This window comes from Physeter macrocephalus, chromosome 21 (genome assembly GCF_002837175.3).
Source record: "Physeter macrocephalus isolate SW-GA chromosome 21, ASM283717v5, whole genome shotgun sequence".
Classification (NCBI taxonomy): Eukaryota; Metazoa; Chordata; class Mammalia; order Artiodactyla; family Physeteridae; genus Physeter; species Physeter macrocephalus.
The window spans coordinates 24,536,783-24,560,503 of NC_041234.1; the positions used below are offsets into that span (position 1 = coordinate 24,536,783).

The 23,721-nt window shown below is 37.8% G+C and overlaps 1 protein-coding gene and 1 long non-coding RNA gene across 13 annotated transcripts in view; one reads left to right on the forward strand and one right to left on the reverse strand.

Moving 5' to 3' along the window:
- The window catches only part of CASK (calcium/calmodulin dependent serine protein kinase), a 385,648-nt gene that overhangs the window by 117,173 nt on the left and 244,754 nt on the right, over positions 1 to 23,721 (reverse strand). For all 12 annotated transcript variants that reach the window (XM_028482973.2, XM_028482969.2, XM_028482972.2 and 9 more), the window contains exons 6-8: positions 19,922 to 20,024; positions 14,204 to 14,379; positions 8,637 to 8,759 (exon numbers count right to left, since the gene is read on the reverse strand). In XM_028482973.2, coding sequence (XP_028338774.1) covers positions 8,637 to 8,759; positions 14,204 to 14,379; positions 19,922 to 20,024 — 402 coding nt within the window. The remainder of the gene's footprint in view (positions 1 to 8,636; positions 8,760 to 14,203; positions 14,380 to 19,921; positions 20,025 to 23,721) is intronic.
- Positions 9,363 to 19,431, forward strand: LOC114484748 (uncharacterized). The gene is made up of 4 exons (XR_003677980.1): positions 9,363 to 9,558; positions 9,902 to 10,025; positions 13,985 to 14,111; positions 19,154 to 19,431. It is a non-coding gene; the product is annotated as an uncharacterized lncRNA (long non-coding RNA).

Below are 23,721 nucleotides of genomic sequence, written 5' to 3' on the forward strand. Positions count from 1 at the left end.
GGTTTAAAAAAAAAAGGCAGGGAGACCAGTTAGGAGGTTATGGTAGTAATCCAGGGGAGAGATGATGGTAGATGAAACCAGATGGAAACAATAAAAAGGGTGAAAGGGAGATAGACTCTGAATGTAATTTGTTTTGTTTTCCCGAAAACGTTTTACTGAGGTATAATTAGCATACAATTAACTGCACATGTACGATGGGATAAGTTTTGACATATGTATATAAACATAAAACCATCACCACAATCATAATGAACATATCCATCACTCTCAAAAGCTTCCTTGTGTCTCTGTCATCCCCTTCCCCATCCCCAGGCAATCACTGATCTACTCTCCGTTACTTGAGATTAGTTTGCATTTTCTAGAATTTTATATAGATGGAATAATACAGTACATGTTAATTATTGTCCAACTTCGTTCACTCAGCCTAAATATTTTAACTTCACCCATGTTGTTGCATGTACCAATAGTTCATTCCTTTTTATTGCTGAGGGGTATTCCATTGTATAGATGTACCATAAACTTGTTTATTCATTCACCTGTTGATGGACCCTGGGTTGTTTCCAATTTTTGCCTAGTATGTATAAGGATGCTGTGAACATTAATGTACAAGTCTCTGTATGGATATATGTTTCATTTCTCTTAGGTAAATACTTAGGAGTAGAATGGCTGGGTCATTTTATAAGAGTATGTTTAACTTTTTAAGAAACTGCCCAATAGTTTCCCAAAGTGGTTGTACCATTTTACATTCCCATATTATTGTATAAGTTCCAGTTGTTCAACATCTGCACCAACACTTGGTGTGTTTAGTCTTTTTGATTCTAGCCATTCTATATGTGTGTATAGGTATTTCATATATTTCATATACACTCATATATGTGTGTATAGGTATTTCGTTGTGGTGTTAATTTGTATTTCTCTAATGACTAATGATGTTGACCATCTTTGCATGTATTTATTTGCCATCTGGATACCATATAATATTTTCAAATTAAGTCCAAGATCACATTATTATTTTGCAACTAAAATTTCTCTTTGTATGTGAACTACTTCTAAAATCAAATGTTTTGGTATCATGTACTTACAAAATTGACTTTTGAATTTAAGTAGGATTTTACAGTCAGTCCTGTCAACGCTTCACCTTATTATCAGTGAAAATTCCTAAGGAATGAATACAAACACTTGAAAATTTATTTTCTGCATTAAAGACTAATAGTAACAAGAGTTCCCTGGAGAGCAAAATGATAATCTTGAGTACACATACAACACTCAAATGTCAAAATGACTCCAATTTTTATTTATTTCTGCTAGATTCCATGTGATAAACATCTTAGAAATAATTTCATTATCTTTAGGGGCTTAACATCCTTTTCCTGCACTGAGCCAAAATAGGTTCACCAATACAGAAGACATAAGAATTTATCAAATAATTAACTAGCAGAGAGAAGGATAAAATTACTATTTTAGAACAAGCAATGGAATCTTTTCATGGATTTCTGTTATTGCTTGTAGATTACAAATTTTAATTGTGTTAGGTCTGGTGATATTTAATTAACGTATACTGAAGAACAAACATCAAAATGGGTTTTACATTATTTTTTGAATAAAAATTATTTTGTATCATGATAGAAGACAGGGGAAAAAAAAACCCAGGGAAAGTTTTATAAACAACAAGAAGAAAACAAACAAACAAAAAGGTACCGCATGGTATAGTAGGAAGACAACGGCCTTGGAGTTGAAAGACTTGTTCAAATTCTGGGTCATTTAGGTCTAGCTGTATGACCTTACATTCTCTCAGTATCAGTTGTGCCTTTTTGCAAACTAATCTTACAGGATTGTTATTAAGATTAAATGAGATGCTGTATAGGTACATGTTTGGTTTCCCTGAGTTTTAATAATCACTTTTATTAGTCAAGACATGGAAATCTCTGACATAAAAAAGTTTAGGAGCTTTTTAAAGTGTGTGTGTGAGAACAAATAGTTTACTAAATAATCTTGGCTATTTTCTAACTGAAAACATGTTCCTATTACATAAGAAAAAAGGTAAAAATAGAACAGTGAGAATTAGAGGAACAAATCTGTAACCCATTTTTAATTTTTAAAACTTACTTTATTCATTTCCAAAAAAGGTGAACCTAGTTACAGCATGTTTTTGAATAGAGAGTCTAAGGCTGCTATGTCCAGTACAGTAGCCACTAGGTAAGATATATTTATATATTTACATAATTTAAATATAATAATATGATAAATATTTAAATATAATTAAATATTCAGTTGTACTAGCCACATTTCAAGCACTTAACAGCCAACATGTGGCTAGTGTCTATCACATTGGACAGTGCAGATATAAACACTGCCCTCATGGCAGAAAATTCTTATTGGACAGAGCTAGTAGGGGGTCTTTCCTTATTACTACTACTGAACTGAGGCTAAAATCTAACTAAATTTCACTTAAAATGAAATTATTCAACATTTTAGGCATATGTAACAGAAAAAATTTCCACTGCTTTTTAAGAAAAAGGGGGGTTTCATTCCCTTTCTCAAGCCCTTTGTAGTCTTTGCAGATAGTAGAACTGAGATCAAGTCTCTGGCTGACGCCGTGTGTGTGTGTGTGTGTGTGTGTGTGTGTGTGTGTGTGTGTGTGACCAACACCTGTACCTATGTAGAGATAGGTACGGACGCACTGTTAGCGCTCTCTGTGTCCGTACGTCTATATGAGAGAGAGAGAGAGAGAGGGAGAGAGAGGGAGGGAGGGAGGGAGGGAATGGGAGAGAGAGAGAGACAGGGCCTGGGGAAAGCGGCTTGAAAGATACATGTCATGTCTGGATTCTAGAGCCAGAAACAGACATTGGAGCTGATTTTTAAAGCACTCCCCAATCCACAGAATAAACTCTTCTTTTTCCAAAGTCTACTTTTTTTAGTTAAGAGTTCTTGATAACAAGGAAATTAATGACTCAAAAGTGAAAGCAGCTAACAGAAGATTGAAAGTTAGGGAAAAGAAGTCCGACAGCGGAGGGACCCTAGGACTCAGAGGTGTGATCCTGTGGTGATATATCTGGGGTGTTTTTTTGGCCTCCTAACATATCCTCACCTGGGTGTGAGAGCAGCCCACAACCTGGAAACTCCCAGGGGAGTGCAGACAAAATGACCCCCAAGAAAAGCCTCCTCTCTTTAGCCAAAGGACTGAGAAGAGGTTGGCTCTGCAGGACAGAACCCTTTTGACCTCACCCACTCCATTCCAGGGGATCACCATGAAAGAAGCCAAGTTCCTCCCCCTCAGAACACTTTCCACCAAACCAGCCCTGCCTGAAGCAAAGAAGAGCAAAGAGGTGGCACCCCACCCCTAGAGAACAGGGGCAGGATTACAAAGAGGAGGTAGCTGGGGAAGGAGGGGCTTTGGCACATCCCTAGTATACCCATGTGTAAAACCAATGACAACCAACAGAGCAAGAACTTTGAGACTAAACTATGGTTTATGAAGTACCTCCCAGGTTCCAAATGAGCCTCTGGGTAGCATACAAGTGGGACAGGCTAGATGAGTATTGCAAAGGCATTGAAAATGAAATTGGCATTTGAATCACAGCCCATAGAAGTGGACTAGGACATGTGTTCTGCATCTAATTGGGTTAACTGCCTACCAAAATAGAAGATTTAAATAAGAATCATAGTCTCATAACATAATAATACTAAAAATGTGCAGCACAATATCCAGAAGTACTCCTCATACTAAGAACCAAGAAAATCTCAACTAAATTAAATTTAAATTTTGAAAGTTTAAAATAAATCACTTCCACTCTACATGTTTAACCCTTCTACAGGCTTCCTAATTCTGAATATCTTGAATCACTCAACTGAGCCTCATCAATTTTCCTTCCTTAATCGCTCTTGGTCTGGGTATTTCTTTCCCACTCCCACTTTTACTCCCTGCTCCAGGACCCTGTCGCTTCCTAACTGGACAGCCCAGCTTCTATAGGATCTCTTTGCCTCTACTGCTTGCATCCCGACAGGCAACCCACCTGTGCACAGTGTCCACAGGAATTATATGAGCATACTGCTTGCCCTGTATCATTGCTCAAAAGCTTGCAGTAGCTTTTAACTCTCTATACCCTAATATCTAAAGTACTTAATTTGGCATTCTAGATATATTCTTCCCTCAAACCAAATTTTCAGGCTACTACTACTGCAACCCTTCAAATAGCTGACTTTTGTATTATGCCAGTGTTCCCTGACCCCATCCCTGAATGCCCTGAACACTTATAATGTTTTGCCTGTGCTCCTCTGTACCTCCACATGGGCCCCCTTCAGTCCTACTAACACGTTACGTGCAGCCCTCTCTGGAGCGCTGGCCTACAGTGACCTCTCATGCCCCCCATTAGTCTTCCTGGGCTCATACTTCTGTATTCTTGTGAGGTGCTTCTCACGTGTGACTTCTTTGAGGTTATCTTTCTGTTTCTTTATGTTATATTAACAGCATTTGAAAATTCATTTCACGGGCTGACTATGCCTTTCTCTCTCTAATAGGTTGGGAAGTTTAGTGCATAGCAGACTGTGAACTCTATTTCTAGTGAACACCTCTTCTGCTCACCATTCACTAAGGTGAAGTGGAGAGACAGATAAGGACACAGTCAAAAAAATTTTTTTAATAAAATTATGCTTAAATTATGATTCCTGATATTTTCTAAGCAGATGAAATCACAAGATTAAAAAAAAAAAGTCTTTTAAGGTACCTCATACCAGAAAACAAGTAAATAATAACAACCTCAAAGCATTATAAAAATGAGACGGGGGCTTCCCTGGTGGCGCAGTGGTTGAGAATTTGCCTGCCAATGCAGGGGACACGGGTTCGAGCCTTGGTCTGGGAAGATCCCACATGCCGCGGAGCAACAAAGCCCGGGAGCCACAACTACTGAGCCTGCGCATCTGGAGTCTGTGCTCCGCAACAAGAGAGGCCACGACAGTGAGAGGCCCGCGCACCGCGATGAAGAGTGGCCCCAGCTCGCCGCAACTAGAGAAAGCCCTCGCACAGAAACGAAGACCCAACACAGCCAAGAATAAATAAATAAATAAATTTTTTAAAAAATGAGACAAAAGAAAAAAAATAATATTTTTCTGGATTAAACAGTCCTACCTGAAACTAACAGTAATGTGATAATGAATTCAGAAAAATGTCTATAGCAACGTGTCTTACACTTTAATGAAGTCCTTGATTCACTGTCCCTTGTGCACACTAGATGCTGAATATACATTTAATTGGTGTGTTGATTGATTTTTCCAAAATTCAAATTGATTAGCCTAATATAAATACCTTTTTTCATCTTTATTATAGTCAATATACTTGGAGTCTATATATATTAAGGCTACAAAGGGTGTGAAAAGAGCTCAGTCGTTTATAAGAAAATTACAGTCTTATTTGGACTTACTTTTGTTGGAATGAATATTTACAGCAAACAGCACTAATTTAGATAAAAGTGTTAAATACGTATAATTTAACAACCACAAGACATTCACATATTAATTGGTCTATTTACTCAAATTCCCTTTTGAGATGGTATGATTGAACAGGACTTTTTTTTGTGGTTTGCCAAAGAAATAATAATTTTTTTGGACATAAAAACAACGGTATCATGACTTTGGGTACTCTTCATTACAAGGATTTTTATCATTTTATTTCTCTACATTGCAGTTATTCAGGAGCTTTTCATATTTAAACCATAGCTTAAATTTTAGCCATTGCTAAATTACCACCACTTATATGCACATAAATGATTCAAAAGTATACATGGAAAAGTACTGAAATATAAGCCTGTTCTCATCAGCTAGATAATATTCTCATTGAATTCTTCCATCTTCAGATAACACACTGCAGTGAAGGTAAACTGTGGTTCAGACATGGCACGTGACGCTAAGCTCAAACAGCCTCCTGGAATTTTTTCATTTAAGTTACGGACACTTTCTGTCTTTTGTCTTTCTGGTGCCAGAAATCTATTGTGTGTTAAGCTCAGATTATCTGGAAAAAGAACTATAATCATTGCAGGGATAAGGGTTTCCAAAAATAAATGTTATTAGTCAAGATATGCAAGATAATGAAAGCCAAATTTTCTAAAGGATCTTAAAAATGACTAATATGGCTGCCATTTTCACTGTTATTTGGCATTTAAACTAGCTTCAAACAAACAAAAGATCCCCATTATGAGAAACTGAGGCAAAGGAAAAATACGAGTTCCCTCAAATGGTTTATTTCTGGGAGAAAATAAGTACAAGAAAGTATCTCAGAACTGTTTACTCTTTCCAGGAATAGCTACAACTGGGGAAATTCAAGTCAGGAATAACTAGAACCACGTATCAGAGGGTTGAATGCAGATGTGAGAAGTAATATTCTTAAGGAGAATCAAGATCCACTGGAATCTCAACATTGTTTGATAATATTATTATTCCTTGTCATCCCTGTTAAGATACATTATTAATCTATGTTTAAATATACATTATTATTTTGCATAACTTCTGGGTAGGTAACATGGTATAGTAGTATGAACATTTATTTATTCATTCACTCATTAGATCATTAACTAATATTTATGAGCACCTACTACATGTCAGACACTTTCAAAGGTTCTATACAGAAATAAAACAACAGCAAAAAATTCCCACTCTTATGCAGCTTGTATTTTATGGGAGTAGACAGATAAACAAATAAGTAAAATATAAGTATGTCTCATGGTGACCAACACTATGGAAAAAATTAAGGCAGGGAAGGGGGATAGGGAATACTGGTGGCAGGGAACATTCCTTCTCTCAAATTTTAAATTGGGTGGTCAGGGAACACCTTACTAAGAAGCTGATGTCTAAGCAAAGACCTGAAGATGGTGAGGGAATAAGTCATGAGGATACCTTGGGGAAGAGTATTCTAGGGAAAGGGCACGACTAACACAGAGGCACTGAGGCAAGTATGGGCCTGCTGAGGAACAGCAAGGAGGCCAAAGTGAGGGAACAGTGAGAAGAGGAGAGTAGTAAGGGGTGAAATCAGAGAGGTATTGGGGAGCAAAACTGTAAACTAAATTAAGAATACCTCAGGGGGGCTTCCCTGGTGGCGCAGTGGTTGCGCGTCTGCCTGCCGATGCAGGGGAACCGGGTTCGCGCCCCGGTCCGGGAAGATCCCACGTGCCGCGGAGCGGCTGGGCCCGTGAGCCATGGCCGCTGAGCCTGCGCGTCCGGAGCCTGTGCTCCGCAACGGGAGAGGCCGCAGCAGAGGGAGGCCCGCATACCACAAAAAAAAAAAAAAAAAAAAAAAAAGAATACCTCAGGGGACAAGGCCTAACCTAAAGGTATAAATTCAGGGTGTACAGATAGCATTTAAAGCCATTAAAACTAGATGAGGTTTCCAAGGGTCTGAGTGTAGATAGAAGGAGGAGGGGCTGTGGCACCCCACTGTGAAGACCTGGTGCGGGGAGATGAGAAAGAATCAGCACCATCTGAAAAGGAGCAGCCAGAGAGGTAGAAGGGAAACCAGGAGAGCGAGGTGTCCTGAAGCCAAGGGAGGACAGTGTTTTGGAAGGATGGATGTCAAATGTTGCTGATATGCCAAGAGGGAGAAACCTGATATTTGGCCACTAGACTCAGCAATGTGAAGGTCAGCAGTGACTTGACAAGAGCTATTTTAGTGGAGTTGGTAGGATTGCAAACCTGACTAGGGTGGGTTCAAGACAAAGAGATGGGAGAACCCGGAGAAAGTGAGTAGAGATAAATCTTTCTAGGAGTTTTGCTGTCAAGGAGAGCAGAGAATAGGGGTAGAAGCTGGAGGGGGTGAAGATCCTGGGGGTCAGGAGAAGATGTGTGTGTGTGTGTGTAATAAAAATAAACTGTAGCTTGTTAGATCCAACAGAGATAGGAAGTTGATGATGCAGGTAAGCGGACAAATGTGAGAGTGGTGACCTTGAGTAAGTGAACTGGATAGGATCTTGAGTACAAAGGAAGGGGGTGTGGCCGGCTGAATTAAAATCCTGGTTCCACCACTGACAACTTTTGTGACTTGGGGCACGATTCTTAACCTCTCTGAGGTTTAGTTTTCTCACAGGTAAAGTGAGAATTTCCTGGAACTGTTGAGCAGTGTAATGTCTTCATCAAATAGTACTCTCTCATTGAAGTCCCAAGTTATACCTTTAATACTGCATCAGCAGGATGGGATATAAAAAGAACTTTTAAAATCTGCCTTTTTCCTAAGACGATAAACCCATATCTAGTATCTACTGAAATAAAAATAATGCTATGAAGTATACATTCACACTCAAAATAATGATAATCACTTTTTAATTATCACACAGTTGAGTGCTATTTCCGTTGTTCATGTTGCACATCTTTGGAACATGTGTTGGTAGAGAACAAATAGGCCTTCCTCCCTGATGGATTCTGCCTTAATCTGCTTTTGTACCCTCTTGTGATGAGAGCTGAATGTCACTCGAATGGTACATCCTCTTAGATGTTTACAGAGGATGTACAGAAACAGCAAATAAGATGAACAAAACTGTAACAAAAAAATGCTCAGAAAAAAAAAAGGGTGGAAAGGGGCACCTTACAGAGCAATGCATTCCTGTCAGTGTAACTGTTTAAACAAAGTGTAGATGGCCACCTATGAGCTCATGTACCTTAAGCCATGGGTGATTCAGTGCTTCATAAACAGTGATCCTTTCAGCAGGATCCAGCATCAGCATGCGGCGTACTAGGTCTTTGGCACTTTCAGAGATATGGCTCCACTGCCTTGGATTCATCTGAAGAGGGGGAAAGGAAAATTACACAGTTATGTCCAGTGAGAAGTTAACATTCTCTGTTATTTAATATTCCTATGCTGTTTCAACGTGAATAAAATTCTTGGAGCAGGGTGGAGAAATCTGATTCTAAAGGCTTGCTTTCTAAGGAAGAAGAGGACAGATGCAATTCTTTTTCTGTTGTTGTTGTTCAATACATGAGAATTTGCAGCAGTAAATATTCGTCATACATGTTCTTATTATTATATGTGTAATAATATTTTTAATAATTGAAGAATAGAATGTTCACGATTCCAGGTTCTACTTCAGCTAAAATAGAGTCTAGAATGTAGACTCTAAAAAGGTTAGAATACTTTTATCCAGAAAGGACTAAAATAAAATTTAAAATTTTGGAGAAATATTTTTAATATTTTGCTTTTAAAACTTGGAATTAGCAGTAATTGTGAAGCTACGCAAAGTAGCTTTTATTAATAGGAGACTTTGGTCACTGTATGTCATTTTCAGCATTTAGGAAAAAATATACCATTACTAAAGGCCCTACAAAAAACCCAATTCATTTGTATATTGTTCTTAAAGAAGTGACTTTTCTTTCTCTTTTAGAGATGAGACAACTAAGCCACACGGCAAATTAACTAAAGTCAAACAAAAAAAATTATGAGTTGTTCCTAAGACACACGACTTGTGAGAAAGGCTGTGGATCTATGAGGAAAAGAGTTGGAAGGCTCCTGGGAAAAGGGGTATGTCTGAGACCAGGAACCAGGAAAAAAATGGAAAGGAATGCTTAGGGCTTGGAGTTGGGAAGGTAAGTGGGGACAGGACGGTAGAGATGGAGTAGGGTCTCACTCCCTATTTAATATGAGGAAACTGACAGATTGGGTGAGCTCATGGGAGCTGCCTGGTGCCAGGAGCTTTAAGCAATGCCATGGCTTTAACTGGCAGAGACCTTTGTCACCTCCTAAGGGAGAAAGATGCAGAATAAAGTCCACAACTGGTTAAAGGCAAATGAAATCACAACTTGCATCACAGTACACATGAATCATTATGATCTCGCCAAGGGTTAGTATTAGACATTTTGCTCTGGCTAACGTGAGGCTTTGTTCTAGTAGACGTGGAGTGGAAAATGTTCCATTTTCTTTTTCTAACAGGCAGAATTCCAAACGATAGTCACTTCTCTTGTCAGATCCCTTAATTAAAATGAATGCCATGAGACTGTTGAAATATTGTCATCCTACTGAGATTGTGATCAGTTGACGAGTTTGAAATAAGGAGGTAAGTGATTAGATGGGGCTTAGATAGCCTTGTTTCCTCTTCCCCATCTTGGAGCTGATGTAGTCTTTAAAGTCTGAATGATCTGTCCTCAGGAAAGGGGTTGAGAAATCCTCTGAAAGTGGTGGTAAGACTTCTGAAGTGAATAGAGGTTGAGAAGTATACTCCCCAGTCCTTTTTACGAGGAAGCCCAATCCAGGGTTTTCTCTTCCTTTGGCAGAGAAGACTAGTTGAAATTAATTTGGGAGGTTGAGTACATAAGGGGGAACAAAACAGGGCTATAAGACAGTCTCACTTATTTGAATACTGAAGCCAGGAAGCTAAGAACTCCTGCTGCGTAGATACCAACTGGCTATCCAGAAATAAGTGATATAAGATGACACTGTATCTTTTAGAGACTTTGTGAAATATATTTCTGTCCTTTATAAAAAAAATTAATTGAAATTAAATGTTAGCATATATTTTAGCTAAATAGTATTCTCCCATATTGACCTTAAAAGATCAAGTTAGCTAGTAAACAAGAATAAAAAGTTAAATTAAAATCATTTAAGACCAGTAGTAGTTTATAAACTATGAGAATTTAAATGTACTACATTTAAAATATGTCATCAAAATTTCCTTGAAAATACTCAGAGATCAAGGATTTTAATATTTTTTTTTGTTAAGGACCACCAGGGTGATAAAATGATATTTTTGAGATCTGCTTCAAAATAATCTAGTAGCATGTGGAATATAGATAAAACAAGATTGGCTGTACGTTGATAAGTGTTAAAGCTGGGGGTTCATTATACTATTATCTCTACTATTTTGTTTGTTAGAAATTTTCAGTAATAAAAAATGTAAAAATAAATGCTGACACAATCACAGCACAGTATTTTTTTTAAAGGCCCAATAGGTTCATCACTGATGGTAGAGATGGATCTATACTTCAAACTAAGATGCTGAAAACCTGAGGCTTCTGTAAGGAAAGCCATGAATATAAGTGAGAGGGGAGGTTTGCTAAGTAATAGTAAATACGAATTAACCTCAAAGCTTCAAACCCCCAGGTACAGAAATTATGGTATAGCTGCCACCATCCATCTGACTATATTATACTATAATGCTAAGAATAGGAAATTTTCAAACAAATTTTTGGACATATGTGAACAGTCCAAGTTTTTTTTTAAACAAAGAAACAAAGATAACTATTCAATGCTTTAAAAATAGACAAAATCAAATACCAGAAGCTGTTGGAATGAAGCACATTGCCTTGGAAACCAGGAAGTTAGCAACTGAACAAACACAAAGGAAGAATTCTATTATTAGCGAATGCTTATAACTCAAAAAGGCAGGTGGGAGATTTTATTGTATGGTACCTACGTCATAAGTCGCTGTGAGGATGAAAAGAGTTAATATAAGTAAAGTGCTTAGAATAGTTCCTGGAACATAGTAAGTGCTATGTATGAGTTAGCTATCATTATTGATAGTATTATTATTATGCTGATGCATTACTGTGTTTATTTTCATATGCTAGTATCTGTGATTTCACTTGGCAAAATTCAACCAGAAAGCCATAACCGTGCATTCCTGATAGCCACTTACAATTTCAAGGGATTGGAGGGGGATGATTACTTACAAGCAGTTTCCTGAGACTTTTAGTTACCTTGAAAGGATTGATTTTATTCCCCAGTGGTCAACTGACTCTAAGAGAAGCAGAAAAACCTATACTTAAAACATCTTTCTCTGTTAACAGAGTTTTGGCATATATCTTAATCCAAATAAAATAAAAGACAAACCTGTATGCCTTTATAAGCTGATGGTACATAAAGCCCAAGGGAAAAAAAGTACAGACAATTCTCACCTTCTCACTTCCACAAGCTTCAGTTATGGCTTAAAGGATAAAGCTACAACTCTGAAACTACTTTACCTTTCATTTCTTTTTTTTTTCTTTTTCTTTATTTGTTTCACGTCCCCTATAAAATTCTAACATAACTGAGGAATTGAAAAAAACAAAAAACTTTAGGGCCTCACAGTTTTGGAGTGTAGTGTTATATAAACCTGTGTGTTTCATTTTATGTTGCCAGGCATGGCTGAAAATGAAACAGTGATTCTGTTGAATAGAAAGTACATGTGTTAATAATAACAGAAGGAAAAAGAACTTCCTCAAAATAAGCTGCCCTGATTTGATATCCAGACACATACTCCTCTGTGCTTCCCATACAGAGCATCCTATTCCGTCACCCATACAAGGTCGTACAGGGCAATAAAGTATAAGAGCTCGGGTAGTGAAACCAACCTTAAGCTTATTTCTTTTTTTTTTTTTCTTTTTTTTTGTGCTAGGCGGGCCTCTCACTGTTGTGGCCTCTCCCGTTGCGGAGCCTGTGCTCCGGACGCGCAGGCTCAGCGGCCATGGCTCAAGGGCCCAGCCGCTCCGCGGCATGTGGGATCTTCCCGGACCGGGGCACGAACCCGTGTCCCCAGCATCGGCAGGCGGATTCTCAACCACTGCGCCACCAGGGAAGCCCTTAAGCTTATTTCTAAGAATCCCCTGGGTCTTTTTGGTATAGCCACTCATGATGTCAGTAATGACTTCTTAAATTACTTAGTAATGAAAGTAATAATGTACTAATCAGGAGTCTGTGAATAGTACATGCAGTTTCCAAGTCACAGTAGCCAAAGATGAATATAAATATTTAAATCACACCAAAATGGCTCTAAATTATATTATGAAATGCCGTTGTGATACTAGCATTTCAGTTTATCCTGGAAGGTAAATGGCAAATTTTTCAGCTGTGCTGGCTGACTACATAAAATGCAATAAAATAACATGTATGATAAAGCAAAATCAAATAAAGGCTAATAGACACTAAATCTAAAATTAAGATAAAGAATGACTAATTACCTGGATGAAATTTCCATTTTAACTTTACAAATCAAGCAAAAAGTAATAAAAATAAAGCCCTTTTCTCAAATTACACAAAGAAGGGCCAAAGAAGTTTATTTTCCAGTTTAGCCTGAATAAATAGGTTCGGTCACCAGACAGCTAATGGATACTATAAAATCCGGGCACAGGTTTGTCACAAACGCCTTACCCAGGGTAAAATTAAAGGTCAAATTTGCTCACAATAAATTCCAAGGAGCAGTCCAAATTCTTTCCCTGAGCTAGAATTTTATTTGAAATAAGTAGGGCACTAACCAATTACTTTGACTTAGCTAAAGAGGCAGTTTTGCTAGAATGTATTGTGGTAAAAAAAATTTGATTTGTAGTGTGGCTTTATGACTCTGAGAGCCCAGGACTCTTACACTGTTGATTAGCACATGGAGGAAAAGGGGAACATCCATCTGATCTCTGGTTTTTACACTGTATCAAAGACGAGTGGGGACCCTGTTTTCTGGACTGAACACAGAACTGGAATCCAAATACATGGGATAGACTTTAGGGGCAGCACAGAGGGAATGAGAAGGGAGGGGGTGAGGCAACAGTTGTTTTATTTTTTATTTTTATTTTTTTAACATCTTTATTGGAGTATAACTGTTTTACAATGGTGTGTTAGTTTCTGCTTTACAACAAAGTGAATCAGTTATACATATACATATGTTCCCATATCTCTTCCCTCTTGCGTCTCCCTCCCTCCCTCCCACCCTCCCTATCCCACCCCTCTAGGTGGTCACAAAGCACAGAGCTGATCTCCTTGTGCTATGCGGCTGCTTCCCTCTAGCTATCTATTTTACATTTGCAGCTTCCCACTAGCTATCTAATTTACATTTGGTAGTGCATATATGTCCCTGCCACTCTCTCACTTCGTCACAGCTTACCCTTCCCCCTCCCCATGTCCTCAAGTCCATGCTCTAGTAGGTCTGTGTTTTATTCCCGTCCTACCACTAATCTCTTCATGACATTTTTTTTTCTTAGATTCCATATATATGTGTTAGCATACGGTATTTGTTTTTCTCCTTCTGACTTACTTCACTCTGTATGACAGACTCCAGCCAGTCATCTGGATGACAGTTCCGCCGATAGGGTCAAATTTACTTGAGGCCTTTGTTGCCTAACAAGGCTGGTGGATCAATGATGCAAGCATCTCTGACTGGGTGACTATGTGACAACCAGTAAGTAATCCAAAGACAGACAGCAACTTCAAAACACATTTTTCAGAATAATTTAATCTCAATGGAAAAATAAAACGTTCATAACATGTTACCTTATATTTTCCTTTAATAATGCCTTCAAACAATCTTTCCTTGGTTCCATAAAAAGGCAAACAACCGCTTAGCAGGATAAAAAGGATCACGCCACAACCCCAGACATCTACAGGTTTTCCATAAGGCTCTCTTTTGACAACTTCTGGGGCCATAAAATGAGGTGTTCCAACGCGTCCTACATTTAAAATGACAACATCAAGGAATAATGTTTACATAAAATGGCCTTTTTGTTTCCCGTTTGAAAACTGAAAATAATAGAACAATAACAGTGTGAATGACGAGGTTAACAATGCAAATATTCTATTACCACCTCTCCCCTCCTCTATAAAATCAAGGAAAAAAGGCAGAAAGAAAAAAATTATTTATCTAATCACATCTTGAAAATATTGAGCCCAGGAGAGGTACTTTGTCTTCTAACACTGTTACTTCCTATTGAATTCCATAGGATGCATGGTAAGTATTTACCCATTTGTTGCTTCATGAAGAAGTTGTTTAAATTTTCTAATTTTCACAAGTTTGAAAATTACTAAAAATACAGAGCAGAGGCAGGGGCAGGGAGGGGGGGGGCAAGTGAGAAAATATCTGTAGAGAAAAAGATTACTTTTGAACTTTTATTTGGAATATGAATCTGAAATCCTGTTCGGCTGATTTTAGGAATTCATTGCAGCAATTTACAATGGTTAGTAATATTTTGTTATAATAAGATTTTTTAGCTTCCTCCAAATGTTAACATTTGAACAGAATGAGAGCAAATATATGACATAAACCAAAATAAAATCATGAAGCTCCTCCCATTCAATTTTCTTTGACTTCTATCTTTTTTGAAGCGCTTTTCTTTTTCTTTTTTTCCTATCAAAGTTAGGTTTCAGGAAGGAATCTGAAAGCAGTTGTCTGTACACTAGTAACCATCTTTAACTCAGCATCCCCAAAGAAGTCTTTTCTTCTACTGGAGAGCAAAAGGCTTGTACCCTGTAGGGAAATTATTGTGGGAGGGGAACTGCCCACCAGACTTGGCAGCTCTTCTAGCTCTATGCAGGCCCCTCCTCTCCTCCCTTTCCCCCTACAGCCCCACCCTCATCATCACGAGTCCAAGATAATTTTTATTTTTAAGCTTGCACAAAACTTTATGCAGAGCTCAGAACTGTGATCAGAGTTTTAAAAAAGACCTCAGAGATCTTCTAATCCAGCTAGAGAGAATATATCATAAAAGTCTTGTTGGTGATTGTCAAACCTGGTTGGGATGAGAAGGATAAAGCAGCTCTTAGCTTGTGTCCTGGGAATATTCCTTTGCTGCAGATCATAATGGTCCCTCTCTTTCCCCCATAATCGAAGAGATTAAGTTCAGGGTTCAGGGAGTGAAAATATTTTTATTTAAAATGTATAGCAGATCAGTGAAAACTCTACTAGTTAGAAGGAAAGATTTTTATTTCCATATTGCCCCTTTTGGTTTCCTCAAGTAACAAAAAGAAGTTGAAATGATGAGAACTAAGCCTTCTACTTCATTAACAGCCTGGATAGGGCAGTGCCCTTGGATAATTTGCCTTGGTCTGATGGACAGGAGCTGGTAAAAGTAGGGAAAAGCAGGGTAAGAGATCAGAGTACTGGTACCAGGGCACCAGCCAGGTACCTGCTGACGGTTGGGGTACTGCTTTGAAACTCAACTTGACTCCTACTATTTCCCTTACAAGACAGGACTAAGCATCTCAAAATGTAGGCCTCAATCTGGGACTAGTCAGAGCCCCCACAGCCAGCCCCGGCCATCCAGGGGAGGTTCTTTCCATTTATCCAGATTGAAGACTACCCTGGTTCTGGAGAATTAGGGTTCATCCTTGAGGAATATACATGTCTTTTGGTTCAAGAATTTGCTCATAGATGAAAGGGGAAAAGACCATGGTAGAAAGAATACATAGGAATGATTTTTTAATTTCATGAAGATTGGTAGGTGTGAAAGGACTGGAGTCAACCTTTAACATACACCAACCTCCCCAATTTCCTGGTTTGTGATCACTTGACTTTCCTTCTTTGTGGTCACTTGATTTTTATGACTTGACCACAGAATTCTAAGAACGGAAAGCCAATTACCAAGCCAAATTAAATGTCACTGTATATGAGACACTTCCGATGTACATTTAAATATTTAAATGTTACCTTTTTTGATAATATAATAAAAGCTTATCACCTAGAACCTCAGGGTGGGGAGAGTTGTTCTGAATAGGTACACATTCAATACTTTAGGACCTGGATCTTTACGCACCCAAACCTTTTTACTTTAATAATTTTGGATGGCTCTCTTTCTACAATTTCCTGACTTCTCTTACACAAGATACTGCACATAATTTAACCTCTTCTTGATGACTCAGAATTATCATTGTGGATACCAGAACTCTGGTATGGAACCAAAATCACCCTTGGGAACTTCAGAGGTATGCAAGGGTTCATTTCTTCAGTACCAAAAGGCTGCTGTGCTTTCCAACTTTTGGTGTCTGCTCAATGTATTTCTTTCTGTCAGGCTTTCATTTCTTTTCTTTCACTATGCTTACTCTAGCCTTGTCTTCTCCTAATTTTTGCATAAAATCTGCTATAAACTGTAAACTCATTAGAAACCAGATTCTTTCAGTTAGTAAAAATTTCCTAAGTGCCTGCTAGGTCCCAGACACAATCTAGGACCACTGTGGGCATACAAGAGATAAGCCATGGTCTCCCCTTGCCCTCACAAACCTCAGTCTTTGATATAATTACAAATCCCTGCATCAAATGCTACATGGAGGTATGTAGCCCAGATAGCTATGGTAATATGGGAGAGAAGGAATAGGGTTACCTCACTTGGGATGGTGAATATCAGCCTGCTTTTAAGAGATGATTGTTAGCTCAGCCCTCAAGAACACTTAGTTAACTAGATACATAAAATGACAAAAGGCGTTCTAACCAGAGGGAAGAGCAGGTGCAAGGTATGAAGGAACATGAATCCACAAAAGTTTCTGAAAAATGGAAGCACATCAGCCTGAGAGTGTGTCTTGAGATGCTCACTTGAGAGAACCATGAACAGGTATTAAGGGCAGGAAATGCCTTGCTGCTATTATAATTATTTCCTAGGTTCCTAGATATATTCTAGATAAGTGAGTTTTCCAAACAGCTGAATTTCAGATAGGGGAAGTGTAAATATACGTAAATGGTTTTTACTATATGGAACACATAAAGGAGAGAATTCCTTTCTATTTGGAGAACTGAGTGATCAAAGATTCTAATCTGACAGGAAAATAGCTTTCTGTTAAATATTAGCAAATGAGCTGATAAATAGTAAAATTTTCAAAAGTATTGATACCTTAAACAACATGAAAGCTTTTTATAAGAGAAATCATTTATCCCTTATCTACATATATAGACTGTATTTTAAAAGACATTGCAATGCTTGAAGTAGTTATTTCAAGACTGCAAGGAAAGGTATGTTTAAGAAACGACAATATTTTGACCATCACAAAGTATTTTAATTCTAGAAGAATTGAGAAAACTAAATTTTGCATCACTGACACACTGTGGGTTAAAAATCAGCTTTAAAAATATATAATTTAGGGGAAAGATTCATGGACTTTAGGAAAATAGATTAACATGTAAAAAATGTCTGGGTAAATCGAATGAATCCGTTTTTCCACTTCAGCTGAGATGCACAGTAAAATATGAAGCCCATACCATTTTTAATACTAACAGGATGAAGATCCAGATCAAGAGAAACAAAGATGCTATAAATGGCCAGTATATAGCATATAAAAGGAATTCGTTTTATTTCATATCATCCCATCAACCTTGAGGATGTAATCGTCAGAAATTATGTGTTATTTAATTGTGTAGTCTTAACATGGGGGTGATTTGTACAAATACCGGATTTGAGAGAGTTCGTTTAACAGCAACGTTTGTTTAAAAACAATAATTTAGGATTTGTAGTTGACTGCAAGATTAATATGAGCCAGCAGTGTTACAGGGTTGTCCAAAAAGCTCATGCAATTTGGGGAGCCTGACAGAAATGTAAGATCCACGGCAAAAGAAGTGATAACCTCAAGCTTCTGTGTGCTTGGAAGTACCTGTAGTTGTACTCAGTTTTGGCTCTGTACTTGGTGCACAGTCAGGAGACTCTGAACCAGTTTATGTGAGGAATGGCTAAATTAACCTAGGCAAGTTAACTTGGATAGGACTTAGGGGGACATTATAGCTGTTTTCAAGCATCTGAATGACTATCATATGGAAGGATTAAAATTGTTTACTGTGGCTCCAAAAGTCAGAATTAGGACCACTGGGTGGAAGTTACAGGAAGACAGACTTCCATTCAACGCAAGGATGAATGTTTCAATACTTAGGAGCTTTCCAAAAATGGAATGAACTGTCTTGGGACATAGTGAATTCTTTGCCACGTGAGGAATTAAACTAGAGCTCAGCCCTTCGCTGGGAATTTTATGAGAGAATTCAATCATTAGTTACAAGACTGGAGAAGTTAAGGCCCCTTTGAATTCTGAGATTCAATGATTCTGTGATTAAACTGTTCTTTGTTACCTGACCCTATGGTCAGTCTTCTAATCACAGATGAAATATTTCAAAACTTTTCATTAGTTTTGAATTCACTAGTTCATTAAAATTAGAAGGAAAAAAAATCAGTTTTCAAAACTATACTCAACTTGCAGTTTCTCATATTCTTGGAAATGATTAGAAGAAAATGCAAAACTAGAAGAAAATCTAAACACAATTTAATTTTAGAGGGCAATGTGGTAAAATAATGATTTAAAGAATACAACTATGACTCATGACTCATTTTTCAGAAGATGGTCTATGTTAATACTGCTTCGGTGTTTTGGTAATAGTGAATTAAATGAAATATCCTGTGTAAAAGATTATTATTTTGATACTTATCATTTGTTAGGTATTTGAATTTAATACTGTTGATATTTTTCCTCTTTGTGAAGGCTGGCAGTACTTCGAGATGGAAAATATAAAGCAATGACTAGAAGATTGGTAGTCTGCAGAAGGGAGAGCTAAGTAATTTGCAAAACTAAAGAACACAACTAACAACAGGGCAGCATTCTGAGCTGGAATCTACTGAAGGGAATAAATAAAACCAAATACTTGAATCTGTAATTAGCATCCACCTCTGTACACTGAAGAAAGTTTCCGTTTGAACTTTTCTTCTTTTTTTTCTGGCATGGGAATTTTCTAATTATGTTTGTTTTGGCTAATAATAAAATCAGTCTGTACTCACATCTGCTTGCTCTTCCCAAATACACAGATTGATGGCTTGAGTGGGACTCTTTCACAAGTGGAAAGAGGAAAACTGTGAAATTAAAAATTAGCCATAGATGTAACCTGAAAGTAGTTAATCCACACATTTTAGATTTGACTTCGTTTGGCCAGTTCAACTTTAAAAGTCACTTTGCCTCAAATATCATCTTCTTCCAATACTGTTTTAATCTTTGTATGTTGGGTCTCTTCCCTGTTAAGTGTTGGGGATACAAAGAGTAAAAAGACAGAGTCTATTATCTTAAGGGACTAAAATTCTAATTATGACTACAGAATTATTAAATTCAAAACTACATTATGGCACTTTTGTGGGTGGGTTAGGGTGAGGTGGAATGCGGTATGAAACACTGAGGATGGATTAATATTTAGTTTGAAAGTTTTACACCAGCCTGAAAGTGACAAGGTTTTGAAGGAAATTTTAAAAATAGTGTTCTTACCTCCAGCTACAAGTCCAGACTCCCCTAATTGAATAGCTACCCCAAAGCCCCCAAGTTTAACAGGTGCCGAGTTTTCCTTTGAGGCAAGGAGAACACAGTGGGGCTGAAAAGAAAAACAAACAAACAAACCAAAGATAAGGATTAACTGAAGATGAATAATTCAATTTACACAAAACTGAATAACATGATCATATTGTAACACTTTAAAAACTCCTGGAATTACTTTGGATGCTTGAATTATTTCTCTATTCTCACTTCTGGCTGATTTCTCCAAAGACTTACCTGTTTTATCCAATATTTTTCAGGAATTATTTGTTTCCAAGACTAGGGTATGGTGCTAGGAATTACTTAGGAAGCATGGATGTTCAAGACAGACATGTTTTCTGCCTTTTCATGCAATATTTTCTTCCTTTGAGTGACACTCTACACTTGTTTGAGGAAAAATATATTTTATACCTGTGTTTCTTGTAACCTCTGACTTGACCTACAGAGCCACTGTATCTTGGCCCTTAGGGGATGTTGATGGCCCTTTCTTTGTCCACTCTCCCACCATCCTATTTCTTTTCTTTATTCATTCCACCCCCCAAGTAAGAAGAGTCAGATTTAATGACTTTAACTGAGCCTGGCTCCTGGGGAATTGAGTGCTCTTCCTGGGGTCTTTTCTCTGGACCTGCCCTTCCTCTCTGTGGGAATGGGAGGTGAGAAAGGAGAAGGGGGAAAGGAGACTACTTGGCTGGCCTCTAGTCCAGGGTAAAGACAAACTCCCTGAGGAGTAGCTGCTTGACCAGGGCTAAGAATCATATGCTTTGTGGTCACAATGAGAGTTTCTTTGGAGGAGCTTGTCCTCTGCATCTGCCTCTTTCTGGGACCTTGTTGGGGCTGGTGTCAGGAAAGCATTTAATTGTAGGGAACTTTGGTCTCTGCTCAAATACTATGCTCCCCAACATGACTAACATTACATATGCTATGACCTGTTCTTAAAATACCAGTTAGTGAAAAAGGCAAGCTTCTTCAGGCTTGGAAGATAAAAGTATTTTTTATTCTGTCCTATACTTGCTCATACATAAAATGACACAGTTTTAGTTCAGGTTTAGCCTACATGAGAGTGGGCATGAAGAGACTTGTGCAATAAAACTCTGAGCTGGTACACCCGGAGAGATGTTTGATGGATATGCAAAAGTGGGAGGGATCCTTACTCTGCCCAATGAAAGCATCAGGGTTCCACTTTGGAAGTTACTTTTTGTCCAAGGCTGTTTAAAGACCTTTATGATAGAGTCTAGCACAAAGAAAGATGAGCCCTTGAACATAAATGTATGTATGAGTGTGTATGAGTTAGAGAAAGAGAGGAGAGAAAAAGCAAGTGTACATGAATGGTGAGCAAACTGCAGGAAGACACAAAGTAGCCAGAAGGGTCTATGGAAGAACAAGCAAACCTCTATAGAAACCAACTGATAAAGAGTGCTCTCCCTTAATGAGAACTTTCAGCTGGTTCAAATAGAGATCAATGACAACAGACCTGAAGAAAAAAGCAATAGCCCTAGCAACATTCTAGTGTGGGGCACAGCAAATGAACCAGCCTAGAAAAGGATGGCCATGATGCAGAAGAAGAAAATACAAACTAGACCCAGACAGGGTCTCCTGGCCAGTGTCTTCATCACCTTCTTAGGAAGGAGTAGTAGAAGCTTAAATCAGAATCCCAGAGTATATACTTTATATAGTTTGTTGACTATATTTATGCTTAAGTTAATGTTACACTGAGATCTATGTATCCATCAGAGCGTGGATTCAGTCACTCTCAACAAACCCTTAAGTGAGATAAGTCATAAAACTGGAACTTAAGATAGAGAATAAACAAAGAAACCAACATATGTAAATGAATACAAGACTAGGTAGTGTTCAGTGCTATGAGGTAAAATTAGGCTGGTAGGGAAGTAGGTGTGACAGGTTTGAAGACTAGGGAGCTGCTATTTAGTAAGAGAAGGTGTGTCAGAGAAGGCCTCTCTAATAGGGTAATATGTGAACACAGACCAGAATGAAGTCGCAGAGCAAACCACATGGAAGCAAGATCTTGGTGTGGAGGATAATAAGTACAAAGGCCCAGAGGCACGAAGGGGGTTGGTATGTTTGGAGAAGAGTAAAGAAGCCAGTGTGTTGGGAAAGGAATGAACAAAGGGAAGAGTGGTGGGAAATGTGATTCAGATGATCAAAGACCCTATGGTCTAGGGTTTTGAAGTCAAGGCCAGAACTCTGGGTTTTAGGCTGAGCAAGATAGAAAACCACTGGAAAGTTCTGAGCAGGAGAGCATTTAGATGAGTTTTAGGTTTTGAAAGGATCACTTGAGCTGCTGCGTGGAGAAGAGATTGCAAGGGCACAAGAGTGGAAGAAAGGAGACCAGGTAGGAGGCTTCTGCGGTTGTCTATAATGATTTATAGATTTTTAATATTTTTGATGTGTTTTAATCAATTGAAGTCATTATTCATTTTGATGCTCGAATTGTCCTGTTTTTGGCCAGTGAGAGCCCCTACTTAAGTCAGCTTTTATGTCCTTTTTGTAAGACTCTAGGAGTCTGATAACTTCCTTGCTTTCAGGCACAAGGTGTTCAAGGCTTGTCTTGTTCACTTTTTGCCCCAGAATTGGAACTGGCCATTTCTCCAAACAGCCCCATTTCTGTTTAGTGGGTAAAGGATTTAAATCCACAATATGGATATTAGGTATAGTATTGCTATTAGGTTATTGCCGCTTTGACTCTTCAAGTGGACATAGCTAAAAATTACATATTTTTTAGAAGGAAAAAAATAAATCACCAATTCATACTGATGCTTCTTCCTACTCAATTATAGTTTTTAATTTTACTTATTTGATTTTGTCAGATAATGTTGGTACCTAATGACATTAACATAGTCATTCATTTGCTTTTTCCTTTAATGTGTGTGTATAAAAGTTTCAAATAACAACATTTCCATTACCAGTAACAACAAAACCACTGTATGCTGTTTAGGATTTCTTCGTGATTCTTTTTGTCAGAGATGTATCAAAATACTGTTTTACTATTCAACAAAGTAAGAAATCATGAGTCTATGCTGATGTAAATAAATAAGTAAATGAATGGGGAGAAGGAAAAGCTTTCCTTTAAGTAGAAAATCAATTCATAAATGTAGAATAAATTCTGGCATTAGAAAATCACCATTTGGCAGTTATCATCATAATAACTGAGTCAGATAAGAACCAGCAAAGGGTTCTAACTAGTGGGTGAAAGCTTGAAGAGTGACAGGATGTTTGTATAATCTCAGAGTAGCTCCCCACAGGATACTTACTAACTACAAAAGGTAAAATGTTAACATATGGGGAATCTGAGCAAAAGGTGTCTGGAATTCCTTGTACTTTTCTTGTACGATAACTTTTCTGTTAATCTAAAATTATGTAAAATGAAAACAAAACAAAACAACCCACCCTATTTTAAAGTCACTTAAAAGAATTCTCCTTGTGGTTATACTTTCAATTTGTTACATAATGAGGCCAATTTGTTTGAATTAGATTTTGACTTAATTTGGTGTTTTAATTATACAAAACATGTACACAAAGTTCCAAAGGCAAAACCATAAACAAATACCTTTCAGAGAGGCCTAGCTTTTGTCCCCTCTCCTCGTGCCCAATTTCTCTCCCCTCATTGGCATTAGTTTTTGGTTTATCCTTCCATTGTTTGGTTTTGTTTTGAAAATGAGACAATACATACAAATCCTCAAAATTTTCACATAACAGCATGTGCATTAGATGACTCCATAGCATTACCTAGACATCTT